Source organism: Podarcis bocagei, assembly GCF_964188305.1.
Source record: "Podarcis bocagei genome assembly, chromosome: W".
Classification (NCBI taxonomy): domain Eukaryota; kingdom Metazoa; phylum Chordata; class Lepidosauria; order Squamata; family Lacertidae; genus Podarcis; species Podarcis bocagei.
The window spans coordinates 10,051,235-10,064,891 of record NC_138131.1 but is presented as its reverse complement, the minus strand read 5'-3'; the positions used below and the strand labels follow the sequence as shown (position 1 = coordinate 10,064,891).

At 46.1% G+C, this 13,657-nt stretch overlaps 1 protein-coding gene across 4 annotated transcripts in view; it reads left to right on the top strand.

Annotated features, from left to right (window-relative positions):
- The first annotated feature begins 3,173 nt into the window (after positions 1-3,173).
- Positions 3,174-13,657, top strand: part of LOC308577830 (fragile X messenger ribonucleoprotein 1-like) — a 201,500-nt gene continuing 191,016 nt past the window's right edge. For 2 of the 4 annotated variants that reach the window (XM_081178222.1, XM_081178220.1), the window contains exon 1: positions 3,176-3,555. In XM_081178222.1, coding sequence (XP_081034348.1) covers positions 3,505-3,555 — 51 coding nt within the window. In that variant the 5' untranslated portion in view covers positions 3,176-3,504. Of the gene's footprint in view, positions 3,556-13,657 lie in introns of all 4 variants that reach the window. The other 2 variants (XM_081178221.1, XM_081178223.1) reach the window with 2 other exon arrangements.

Below are 13,657 nucleotides of genomic sequence, written 5' to 3'. Positions count from 1 at the left end.
CCCCTCTCTTAAGATCCACCCAGTGTTTCATGTATCCCAGCTCAAGCCCTGCCATGCGGACTATTTTCTGGGTTGCTTTGCCCCACCACTGCCATGGGTCCAGATTGACAGCCATGAGGAGTTCCAGGTCACCCAGGTCCTGGACTCGAAACGGCTCCATGGCAAACTCCACTATTTAATTGACTGGGTGTGCTATGGGCCTGAGGAAAGATCATGGGAACCAACCGACCTTGTGCATGCGCCTGCTAAGGTTTGGGCCTTTCACCGGAGGTTCCCAGAGAACCCCGAGCCTTGACCGGGGGTGGAACCCTGTTTTCCTATGGGGGGAGTACTGTCAGGATTGCGTGCAGGAGCCAGGCCCTCTGACTGGTAGCGTTTCATAGGACTGGGGCCTTCCTGAGTTTGGCCTGGAAGGGCAAGGCGCGGTCGCACAGGTGAGGCCTGACAGAAGACTCATAGCACCTGGTGGCAAGGGCCGGGAGGGGTATAGAAGACCAGCATTTTCCATGGCTCTTTGCCATAGCAACACACTAGCCACCTAGCTGTGCTTCAGCTTCCTGACTCTTGGTATCCTGACTCTTGGACCCTAGGCTCCCTGACACCTGGACTGCAGATTCCTGACCCCGGTCCTGACGTACCAAGCCAGGACTCCGACTGCCTGTAACCCAGACCGTGACAGTCTCAAGGGTAGCCCTGCATATTTATTTATTATTTGCATTTATACCCCACCCTTCCCAGCTCAGACGTAGAGCAATTTAAAGTAGTCTAGTCTGCAGGTGACCGCTGCATGGATCACCATGGCTAGGTTGGAAAGGGACAGGTACGGTACCAACTGCCTAACCTGGCATAGATTAAAAAATGCCAGTTTGGCTACATTTGTGACTCCATAGAGACAGAAGCGTCCAGGATCTCACCCAGACTCCTGATGGCCGGTACAGGAGACTATTGCGCAGCATCAAGAGCTAGGAGCTGGCAAACTGAACCAAAATCATTCCGGCCCAGCCATTGGACCCCCATCTTTAATGGATTGAGATTCAGCAGACTGTTTCCTCCATCCCGGCACACCCACCTAAAAATTGGCCAATATATCCAGGGCAGCATCTGGCCAGGGCCACAAAGCAGTAGATCCATGATTTTTGGGGTCAGATCTGTGGCTATGTACAAGATATTTGAATAAAGGGTGAATTTAGGGTGACCCAATGCAAGAACCCTGAGGATCCATGAGGATCCGTGCTTCAAAACCACTTTTTTGGGCCATGGTGTTGCCAGGAAGCCGTGGATCTGTGTTTTTTTGTGGTGAAGGCTGTGCCCATGGCCATGTGTGCCCATGGCCATTTGACGGTGAGTTAGGGGTGCCCCAGGATGTGGGTGGCTCTGTGGTTTAAACCACAGAGCCCAGGGCTTGCCGATCAGGTGGTTGGCAGTTCGAATCCTCGCGACGGGGTGAGCTCCTGTTGTTCGGTCCCAGCTCCTGCCCACCTAGCAGTTCAAAAGCACGTCAAGTGCAAGTAGATACAGAAATAGGTACCGCTCCAGAGGGAAGGTAAATGGCATTTCCGTGCGCTGCTCTGGTTCGCCAGAAGCAGCTTAGTCATGCTGGACACATGACCCGGAAGCTGTCTGTGGACCAATGATAGCTCCCTTGGCCAGTGTGGTGTAGTGGATAAGAGCAGTAGACTTGTAATCTGGGGAACTGGCTCCCAGAGAGCCAGTGTGGTGTAGCTGCTGGGTGACCTTGGGCTAGTCACACTTCTTTGAAGTCTCTCAGCCCCACTCACCGCACAGAGTGTTTGTTGTGGGGGAGGAAGGGAAAGGAGATTGTTAGCCACTTTGAGACTCCTTCGGGTAGTGATAAAGCAGGATATCAAATCCAAATTCCTCTTCCTGTTCTTCTTCTATAGAGCGATGATCGTGTAACCCCAGAGTTGTCCACGACTGGACCTAACGGTCAGGGGGGTACCTTTACCTTTCAGGGGTGCCCCAATGCCAAAAGCCTGAGGATCCACGAGAATCCATGCTTCGAAACCACGTTTTTGGGCCATGGTGTTGCCAGGAAGCTGTGGATCCGTGATTTTTGTGGTGCAGGCTGTGCCCATGACCATGATGTGTCATTTGATGGAGAGTTAGGGGTGCCCCAATGCAAAAGCCCTGAGGATCCATGGTTTGGAACCATGTTTTTGGGCCACGGTGTCACCAGGAAGCCATGGATCTGTGATTTCTGTGGTGCAGGCTGTGCCCATGGCCATGATGTGTGATCCGATGGTGACTTTGGGCTGATCTAGTGCAGGAATCATGAGGATCTGTGCTTTGCAGCCATGTTTTTGTGCCATTGCGGCCCCACCAAACAGTGGATGCATGATTTTTGTGATGCTGCCTATAAACTAAGACGTCTACAGTATCATGGTGGTTTGAATGAAAAAATCATGAATTCATGAGGATCCGTTTAAAATCATCTGGATCCAACTTTTACCCAGTACCAATTTTTTTGGAAGGGTAAGTGAACTCTAAGAGATTTGTTAAGATGTGAAGCAGCATTGAAGATAAATAAATACAACAGGAATGTCCGACTTGAAAAAAATCACACATATTTTTAATTACGTGTATGTATTTGAATGCTCTATGCTCCACTTTTCTTCACTAATAAAAATAATTCCCTTCTTTTTACCCCATATCAAAAACCCTCACTCAACAAAAAATGATTTAACACTTCCCCGCTCAGCATGCTACTAACCTCCGAATCGTTTCTTAAACCCAGGAAACTGCACATCGCGCCCCGTCAGTAGCATCTTTCAGAGCTTCCGCTCCCAAATGTTTCATTGGACAGATGTAGCATCACTCTTAACGGATAGAAGGATTTGATAAGTTGAAAGCAGCTAGAAGGATTTGAGTTGTTGAAAGCAGCGAGTGGCCGTTCCATTGAGTGACTGTGGGCGGGCGAGAGCAAGTGAAAGAGTAGACAGGGGTGGGCGACAGCTCATCGACGCCGTTGGTCACTTAGGGTTTCAGCGTTCGGTAATGCTCTTTCTTGAGCACCAGAGAACGCTCGAAAGAGCGCGCTCACGTAAGTGCGCCGGGGTAATCGTGTGACTCCGACTCCTCTCCTTTTCTTACCCCTCCCGCCACACGTCACATCTCCGGAACCCCGCTGTATCACGTGACGGCGCCAGGTTTTTTTTAATGTTTACATTCGAAGCGGGCGGCTTGTGGCACTGCTCGTTCCCCACTTCCCTGCTCAGCAGCCGTTGCCGCCACAGCCTTCGACGCTGCGGGGTGACAATTTCACTTTCATTAAGGGCAGTGACAACGACGAGCTGTTAGGAGGTGGCGAAGGGGAAGCCGCCTCTCGGCCTACATTGCCGCCGCCGCCTCCTGCACGCGCCAGTGAGGTAGACGGAAGGAGGCCACAAGAAAGGAGGAAGCCGGACGACAGGCCGTCTGGGCCGTAGGCCTCTTTTCACCTCCTGCTTTTCCACAACTCCCTCCTGTCCTGCCGCCGCTGCCGCCATGGAAGAGCTGGTGGTGGAGGTGCGCGGCTCCAACCAGGCCTTTTACAAGGTAATGAAATGAGGTCGTTTTCCTGGCGCGAATCGAGGAGTGAAGTGTTGACTCCTCCACTTCACTCTCTTTGTGCCCCGAGGGCCTAGAACGCCGCTGGGCCAGACTGGAAAACCGCCCCGCCCCTTTTCACACACACGTTTAAGCCTGAGAACATTATTGGGGGGGGAGGCAGAGAAGAGGTTCGCGAGGTGCAAGAGGAAACTGCGGTTGCCTCTGTCACACTCGTAATCTCCTGCCCCCCTTGGATCGACTTCTGAGAAGCCTGGCCCCCGAGAGCGGAGCGAACACCCCTTCTTGAGGTTTCCAGCAACTGGTATTCAGAAACATTACTACCTCAGACTGTGGAGTAATCGGTGGCAGGGGGTTGGAGTAGAGTTGCCACCTTTGGTCTGGCAAAATAAGGGACAAGTTAGGCAAAATATGGGACATGATGGGAGGGAGGAATTGGGGGACTAAAAACTGCTTTTAAGTAATTTCTGCACAAGGTAAAGTAATTGATTACAATGGGTTGTTTCCAGAGCAGGTCATACTCATAGAGGAGACCCAATGAAATTTACAGATCTACGTTAGCAAGGCACATTAATTTCAATGACTCATACCCTCCCCACCTGCTGAATTTCTGCTTGTCAGAAGAATGGTAAATGTAGAAACCCGGTGCAACAAATTCTATTTCTTTTCCTCACGGAGCTTTGTCTCCAACTTCCCTTTCCATGTAGCTAATGCCTTATACATTCACATGCATTCATCATAATTAAACAAGTTCATTTAACCACTAGGGTTACATGTGTGCTTCATTTTTGGACCTGTCCTTTATTTAAATTGATGCAAATATTGTATAAATAAAAACAACCACCGTTTAAGGCTTCACTCCTCTGCATACTTACTTGAAAGTAAATTCAACTGAAATAATTGGGACTTATTTCTATTTTCAAAGAGTCAAGCTGAAAGTGAATTTAGGACTGTTACGGTTTCTTGCAAGGGAGTTTGAGTCCTCATCTGCAGTACACATTTAAAGCTCTTTAAATAGTCATGGGTTTTGGGGGAGAGGGGTTTTCTTTGGTACCTAAAAAAATGGGTTTGCAATATCCACTGTCCCTCTTTATACAGCAGCCTAGTATCCTTCATTTCCCTGGTCAGCAGGAAAAAAATCTGCCAGCTTTAGTGCTGGCCAGCCTCTCCTCTCCTCTCCCCCCACCCAAATCACTCCATTCACTCTACTGGATTTAGTGTAACAGGGAGGGGTAGGGAAAGGAAAGGAAAGGGAGACAGAGAATGCAGACAGGCAGGAGGGAGGCAACAGCGCTGGTAGAGATGGGAGGGAGGGAGAAGCTGAGTTCAGTGCTCACCTCAGCAGAAAAGGAGGGAGAAGAAGAAAGCGAGGCAGAAATAAGGGACACAGCATTTTTCCTTGAAATAAGGGACAATCCCTTATTATAAGGGACAGGTAGCAACCGGGGGGGGGGGGGGAAGGATGAGGAGTGAAAGCATATATAAACCCATTTCATCTGTATAATTCTCATACATATATAGAGCCCTTTCACTGTTGATTTGTGGTTGTGTGTTATATGCATATACCGTATTTTTCGCCCCATAAGACGCACTTTTTCCCCTCCAAAAATGAAGGGGAAATCGGGGTGCGTCTTATGGGGCGAATGCCTGCAAGCCTCGCGCGCCCGGCAGGAGGTCCCACCGGGTGCGCGAGGCTTGGGGCGGCAGCCTGTCGCCCGAAGCACGGGGAGCCCTCTGGAGGGCTCCCCCTGCTTCGTGCGAGTGTCTGCAAGCTTCGCTCACCCGGCAGGAGGTCCCACCGGGTGCGCGAGGCTTGGGGCGGCAGCGGACTGCTTGCACGCACCTAGAAGCTTGGGGCGCGCTGAGCTCAGCACGCCCCAAGCTTCTAGGTGCACGCAAGCAGTCCGCTGCCGCCCCAAGCCTCCCGCACCCGGTGGGACCTCCTGCCGGGTGCGGGAGGCTTGGGGCGACAGCGGACTGCTTGCCGGCATGCAGAAGCTTGGGGCGCGCTGACCTCAGCACGCCCCAAGCTTCTAGGTGCGCGCAAGCAGTCCGCTGCCGCCCCAAGCCTCCCGCACCCGGCGGGACCTCCTGCCGGGTGCGGGAGGCTTGGGGCGGCAGCGGACTGCTTGCCGGCATGCAGAAGCTTGGGGCGCGCTGACCTCAGCACGCCCCAAGCTTCTAGGTGCGCGCAAGCAGTCCGCTGCCGCCCCAAGCCTCGCGCACCCGGCGGGACCTCTCCCAGGGCTAGCGGACCCCTGCGCTAATCCAGAAGCTTGGGGCAAGCTGAGGTCAGCGCGCCCCAAGCTTCTGCATGCCGGCAAGCAGTCCGCTGCCGCCCCAAGCCTCCCGCACCCGGCGGGACCTCCTGCCGGGTGCGGGAGGCTTGGGGCGGCAGCGGACTGCTTGCCGGCATGCAGAAGCTTGGGGCGCGCTGACCTCAGCACGCCCCAAGCTTCTAGGTGTGCGCAAGCAGTCCGCTGCCGCCCCAAGCCTCGCGCACCCGGCGGGACCTCCTGCCGGGTGCGGGAGGCTTGGGGCGGCAGCGGACTGCTTGCCGGCATGCAGAAGCTTGGGGCGCGCTGACCTCAGCTTGCCCCAAGCTTCTGGATTAGCGGAGGGGTCCGCTAGCCCTGGGAGAGGCGCCCTGCTCTCCCACGCTAGCGGAGACCTTGCAGGCACGCAGAAGCTTGGGGCGCGCTGAGCTCCGCACGCCCCAAGCTCCTGGTGTAGCGCAGCGCACCTGGGGGGGAAATAATTTTTTTTTCCTTTATTTCCCCCCCTAAAATCTAGGTGCGTCTTATGGGCCGGTGCGTCTTATGGGGCGAAAAATACGGTATTCATGTGAATTTTTCAGTGTACGAGTACTTGTGTCTGAATTGAGCACCTGTTAACCAAATTGAGATGGGGAGGCTTAGGTTGATGAAAGTGTTTCTTCCTTTCTTTGGCAGTCACTTGTAACAGAGTAAGATTCTCTTCCATGAGTAAGTGACTGTGGAGGCCAATTCTGGATGCACATGTCCTTCCACAGTGGGGACATAAGGTTTCCAGGTGGGAGTTTATCACAGTGAGGGTTTGCCAGACATGCCTTCCTCTTAGCTTGTTTCTCCTTTTCACCTCCTTTTCAATATGACCAGTCCAACAAAGTTGATGTTGAATAATCATTGCATCGATACCGGTGATCTTTGCTTCTTCTAGTACACTGGCGTAAGTTCGCCTGTCTTCCAATGTGATGTGTAAAATTTTTTGGAGACACTGTTGATGGAATTGTTCGAGGAGTTGGAGATGGCAATTATAAGTGATCCATGTTTCACAAGCGTACAGTAAAATTGGTAGTACAATAGCTTTGTGAACAAGTATTTTGGTTCCCTTGCGAATGTCCCAGTCCTCAAACACTCTGCACTTCAATCGGGAGAAAGCTGCACTTGCAGAGTTCAGGCACCGCTGGATTTCAGCATGAATGTCGGCCCCTTTGGAAAGATAACTGCCCAGGTAGGAGAAGTGATCAACCTTTTCCAACGTTACACCATTAAGTTGGATTTGTGGCACTGCGGAGGGGTTGTTTTGTGCTTGTTGGTGCGGCACTTTGTTTTTTTTGGATACTGAGTGATAGGCCAAGCGGTCATCCCCTCAAGACCAGCTTCTGCTTAATCCAGCAGTCTTTTGCTCCTCTTTTACAGTAATAAAGCAGTTTTTGGAAATGGGGGTTGGATTGGAATTCCTCCACTACTTCTTTCTCCTCCAGGCGATCATCTCTCCCACTCCCCACACTTTTCCACCACCCTCTTGTTTCAGAAGAGAAGAGCCAAAAGAAGAGAAGGGGTGTGTATGGGTTTGTTATTTAATCAGAATGAGCTTTGCTTTGCGGGGGGGGGGGCGGGGGGAGGCTGGAAAGTTCCTTTCTTATGTAATGAGACACTGGACGGTTGCTTTAGAGAGATTTGGGACATCCTCTCTTCCCCTAACCCTGTTATTTAGGAGGAACTGCTCATAGAACTATTTCTACTGCCCCTGCCTCTTCTCACAGCACCTCTCCAAATAATCTAAAGTTGCACATTTGTTTCACTTTCTCTAATTTATTTCAGTAGTCTTAATGAATTTATATGCTTCTTAATTGTCAAAGCTGGCATCTAAGCAGCTGTCAGGCATAAAACCAATTACATACATACATACATACATACATACATACATACATACATACATGCATACATATATATGGGTCATTCCACGCCAAGTCCCTTGGTGCCATGTGCTCTCACGACTCTGGTATCTACACATAAACATTTTTTGAAGAAAATCTATGAGATAACCTCAGATTATTTTTAAGATTTGGGCACAGGAGAATTTTTTTTAAATTTCGATTTCCGCACAATTTAAGCTAATGCAATTTCTGCGTCAGTTTAGAAAAAACCTCCTGTTTCACTTATTTTTCAACCAATTGGGCTTATATTGGTATCAAAATAAAGCTAATTGTGGTCTCTTTCAAAATAAGGTATAAAAATGGTATTAAGAGCCACAGAAAAGGGTCACTGACTGTGCATCATACTTTTGTTGTAGAATGGGCTAACCATGTGCTTGTTATGTTTTAAAAATGAGGAGAGTGTTTTTTGTGGTTAAAAAATAAATTGATTTTGAAGCATTTTTTTTACAAAAAAAGATTGTTATTTTGTACAGGTTTAAGGTCTCTTTGAGCCTGAAATAAGTTACACATTCGTGAGAATAGCTAAATTGTACTCTCTTATGTTACAATGTCATCTGATATACCGTATTTTTCGCTCCATAAGACACACCTGACCATAAGACGCATAAGTTTTTAGAGGAGGAAAGGGGGAAAGCCCCGTTTTTGGGGGGATCAGCTCACAGTTGTTGAGCTTACTTTGCAAAGGGGAAAAAAATATGTTTTATGGGTTCTGCAGCTTCTTTAGGAAAGGAAAGGGAGCTGTTTCTACAGTTTCCAGACAGATCAGCCAGTCACATGCAGCTGGGGAAACAAACAGCCTCCATCTGCACAACATTCAACAATGGAGGCCTGGGCAAGGGGGCAGGGCCAGAAAGGGAGCCAGCGATCAACCACACATTCACTCCATAAGACGCACAGGCATTTCCCCTTACTTTTTAGGAGGAAAAAAGTGCGTCAAATATGGTATTTTAAAAATTAAGTTTTATAAAAAACAAAATATGTCCTAGAGCTCTTTTTAATTTTATTGTGTAAAACACTTTTGCAATGATATGGTCAAAGCGCAAAAATCAATTTTTAAAGAAAATTATCCTGTGTCCAATTTTGGACCAATTTTTTTTAGCAAAATTAATTTGAGATTATCTCACAGGTATCTTACACATAAAAAAATAGAAGAAAATCTGAGTTGTGAGAGCACGGTCAAGAATTAAAATCAGGTGATTTGGCGTGGAATCACACACACACACACACACACACACACACACACACACACACACACACAGCATGTAATAAATATGTACAATAACACAATTCCAGGGTCATTCCATATCAAGTGATCCAACTTTTTTACCCCATGTCATCCAATTTTCTTAATATTTTGTACACTTGTTGAATGATCAAAACTAAGTTTAAATCTAATTTTTTTAATTTTTATCTCATCCCATTTGAGTTATGAGGGTTTGAAATTTCAAAAAATTGACAATTTTGGCTCAGCCCAAAATTGAAATATTTCAAAACTAAAATGCCTGAAGTAACTGATATTATAGTTTGAAGTCTTGTTTATTCTGCAATATTTTACTCCAAGAAGATCCACTTATCCTAAACAGAACCAAGGCAGACATGTATGTACAAAATATTTATAAAAACTGTGATCTCATTGGGATCCCAAAATTTTGCAGGTAGCTCTTAGAAATGTTAAAAAATCAATACATTTTGGGGAAAAATTTAATCATATGATATTTAAATCACTTTTTTAAATTTTAAGTTATGTGACTTAACTTTAAAAGTTAAAGTAAGCCCACCATGTGACATATCATATTAAAGTCCATGAAGTTCTGAAGAGATTGGTGTTTTTCTTTTTGACATATCTGAATTCTGGGCTGAGCTTTTAAGGTTTTGTGTAGACTGGCAAGGTCAAAATTGTCAATTTTTTGAAATTCACTCACAAACGGGATGAGATAAAAAATAAAATTTTAAATTTAAACTTTGTTTTGATCATTCAACAAGTGTTCAGAATATTAAGAAATTTGACATGAGGTAAAAAAATTGGACCACTTGATATGGAACGACCCAAGTAGTAGCTGCATTAACACACATCTATATTTTCGAAGCGCCCAAAGTCCATTCTCTACACTCTTCCATTGCTCATATCTCAAATCTTGCATGTGACTTCATATAAGAATAGCACAATCGTTAACCCACCAATGGCCTCCATTCATCTATGAAGATATTATTTTGTCCTCTTACTTTATCAGTCAGTTTTATAAGCCATTCTTCCTTATTTGGAGTCTCTTTATCTTTCCATTTCTGTGCATATAAAATTCTAGCTGCAGTTGTTGCATACATAAAAAGTTGGTCAGGGTTTTTTTTTTGGAATCTCTGTCCCTATTATCCCCAATAATAAAGGCTTTGGGTTTTGGGGGAAAGGTCATTTTATACATCTTTTTCAATTCATGGTATATCATTTCCCAGAAACCCTTAGCCTTGCTACAAGACCACCATATATGATGAAATGACCCCTCAGGACCCCCCCCCCCATTCCAACCCTATTTTGAGAAAAAGTTATGTGGCATTGTTTCTTGTAATGCAGCAATTAACATATTCGAATCAGCGTTCAGAATTAACCCCGCACCTGGCCCCGACTCTCAAAAGACTTGTTCGTACACAATGATCCAAAAACACTTTGTGAATCTTTGTCTTATCATACCAAAAAATAAGCATGCCAACCAGACAGTCTTCCTTACCCTTTCAAATCCAACAATATAATATTTTTAAATAACAACAATCCTTCAGATCAGACAAACTGCTCCATAATATAATTTAAGATCTTGCAGTGACAATCTACCTCTTTCCTTAAGATCCATTAATATTTTAAATTTAATCCTTGGTTTCCTCCTCTGCAAGATAAATCTAGATAACTTTTTGCCATTGTCTGAAGCAGCTGACATTACTAATTATTGGCATGGTTTGAAATAAAAAAACATCTTAGGTAATCTTTATGGCTGAAATCCTTCCCAACAGCGAAAGTTTCATCCTTCCCCATCTCAGTAAATCATGTTTCACTCCATTCCAGACATTAACATTATTATTCTGATATAACATTTCATTATTTGTTAGCCATGCACCCAGATATTTCACCTTTTTCTCCACCTTGATACCCATCTTCTCTTGCAACGTCTTTCTCCTGTTGATTCATATTTTTTACCATCATCTTTGTCTTACCCTTATTTACCGTATTTTCGCCCTATAGGACGCACCTAGTTTTTTGGGGGGGAAATAAAGAAAAAAAATTATTCCCCCCCCCCCAGCCGCGGCTTCAGCACACCCCGCGCTCCGGGCAGCAGGCTGCTATCCGCAGCCTAGGGAGCTCTGCGGGAACTCCCGCGGGCTCCCCAGGCTTGCTGATAGCTTCCTGAAGCCTGGAGAGCGAGAAGGGGTCGGTGCGCACCGACCCCTCTCGCTCTCCAAGCATCAGCGAAAGCCTGCATTCGCCCCATAGGACGCACACAGATGTCCCCTTCATTTTTGGAGGGGGAAAAGTGCGTCCTATAGGGCGAAAAATACGGTATATAAAAACCTGCTAGGTCTCCAAACTGTTAAATCTCACTAAATACTGTTCTCATATTTTTAAAAGGGTTATCTTCAAATAAAACGTAAGTCGTCCGCAAAGGTCCTTAGTTGATATTTCTGATGCCCTATTTGAACACCTCCATTTTCTTTATTTTCTCTTACAATGGGCATCCTTGCCTTGTTCCTTTTGATATAGTAAACTTTTCTGATAAATTACCATTTGCTCTAAAGCTGGCAAATTGCTTTGTATAGATTGCCCTAACCCCTCATATAACTTTCCCCAAAGCCCATGTATAAAGTCTTTTTGCCATTATTTCAGCAAATACATTATAATCTCAATTAAGCAAAGAAATGGGCCTATAGTTCTTAACTTGTGTTAAGTCTTGATCTTGTTTAGGAATCAACACAATATTTGCATTCTTCCAGGAATCTGGGATCCTACCCTTAATTAGGATATTGTTCATCAATACACACAAAGACTAGCTGGTCTTTGAACACTTTATAATAGACAGCAGTTAAACAATCTGGCCCAGGTGCTTTATTAATCTTAGCTTGATTTATTGCATTCTCTATTTCTGTTAAAATTGGGGCATTTAATATATCCACTTGTTGTTTTGACATTTTTGGCAGGTTTCTGCTTCTCAGATATTGCTCTATCTTTTCTTTGTCTTCTCCCTCTTGTATATATGTTAGAATAAAATCTTTAAAAAATCCATTCTCACTGCCTTTTCATAATATGTTACTTTACCATACGTATTTATTTTGTTTATAACATTTTCCTTCTTTTCCTTTTTTGACTTCCAAGGCAGTAATCTTCCTGGTTTGTTTGCAAATTCAAAATGTTTCTGCTTAAGGTATTTTAATTTCTGTTCCATTTCTTGAATAACCATCATTAAAAGTTGGGTTTGGAGCATTTTAATAGTGTTCATCGTTCTTAAATCTCCCGGTTTATTGATCAATATTTTTTCATGTAAAGTAATACTCTTCAATATCTTTTGCTTCTTTGTTTGCATTCTGTTGTATGAATGTTTCTCATTACCGATTTCTTCAACCCAAACCACATTCATATCTGTCTCTTTATTCATATTTAATTAAAAAATGCCTCAGTTTCATTGCCACGCTCCAAACAAAGCAGCTTACTTACAGATCATACTATCCAGATCACCAGCAAAGCTACAAGTTTAACAGAATCACATGGAGCTCTTATCTCAAATGGTTTCCATAACCCTCTTTATCCAAAGCTACCCCTCACATGTTGGAGCATCCTAGTCTCAAGGACCTCTCAACACTAAAAAAAGCCACCAGGATTCCATCCACATTTTTCTTAGCTTATCATGACTGATATTTTAAATGGAGAAGAATATGGCCAGAATATTAGATAAAACTGTGGAAAAACTCTGCAGACAAACATCTGCTCCCTCGGCCAGTAAAGCGAGATGAGTGCCACAACCCCAGAGGCATCCGCAACTGGACTTAACGGTCAGGGGGTCCCTTTACCTTTACCTTTATACTAGACAGTCAATTCAGAGTAAAAGTGCAAATGAACTCTTTGCATAGTTGCCAAGTCATATTCTAAAGCAGATGAATGTTTGAGTTGTGAGCAGAAGTTAAAAGTATTTTCTAAGCAGCCTTTTAGCATTTCCCATTTTTGTGGGAGATTGTAATGGGTTTAGGGGTTGCTCATGCGTAAGTTGCCGCCACTCCTGGCTAGGTTACCTGGTTGAACCCTTTCTGACTGAACAGCCTCTAGCATCGTGACTGTCTCAGTCGCTGGCAGAATCAGTCAGTGGACGTTTCTTGAACTTCTTCCAGCACAAAAATTCTTTGACGCCTAGTCTCCGCCTAGTCTCCCTGCGCGGAAGTCTTCTGCGCAGGGAGGGTGTGGGCAGCGGAGGACCCGTACTCTCTCCGCTGGTCTCCGGTGAGGAGTCTTGGAGCCTCCTCTCGAATTCCCCCATCTGCCCCCCTTCTCCACTGGTGTTACGCTGATTTCCTTCCCCAGCAAATGGGTTGCCCCTCTCCCTACTGGGACCCTCTCCGGCATCCCTCTGGAGCCTTCCCTCCACCTCTAGCTTCGATGGCAGTTCCCTGACATCCATCTCCCCCCAGGACCCCCTCCACCCCTGGTCCGACCTTCTGATCCAACCTCATCCCTTTCCTTGGCCGGCGATGCGGGGAATCCCCTGAAGGAGCTGTCGCCATCCTCTGAGGATTCAAAACTCGCTTCCCACCCACTCCGAACTCTTGCCGTGGGGTGGGCCTCCCAGTCTGATTCTTCTCCCTCTGACACCTCCCCTCCCTCCTCTTCGGAGGCAGGAAAACCCACAATGTCCTCTTTGTCGT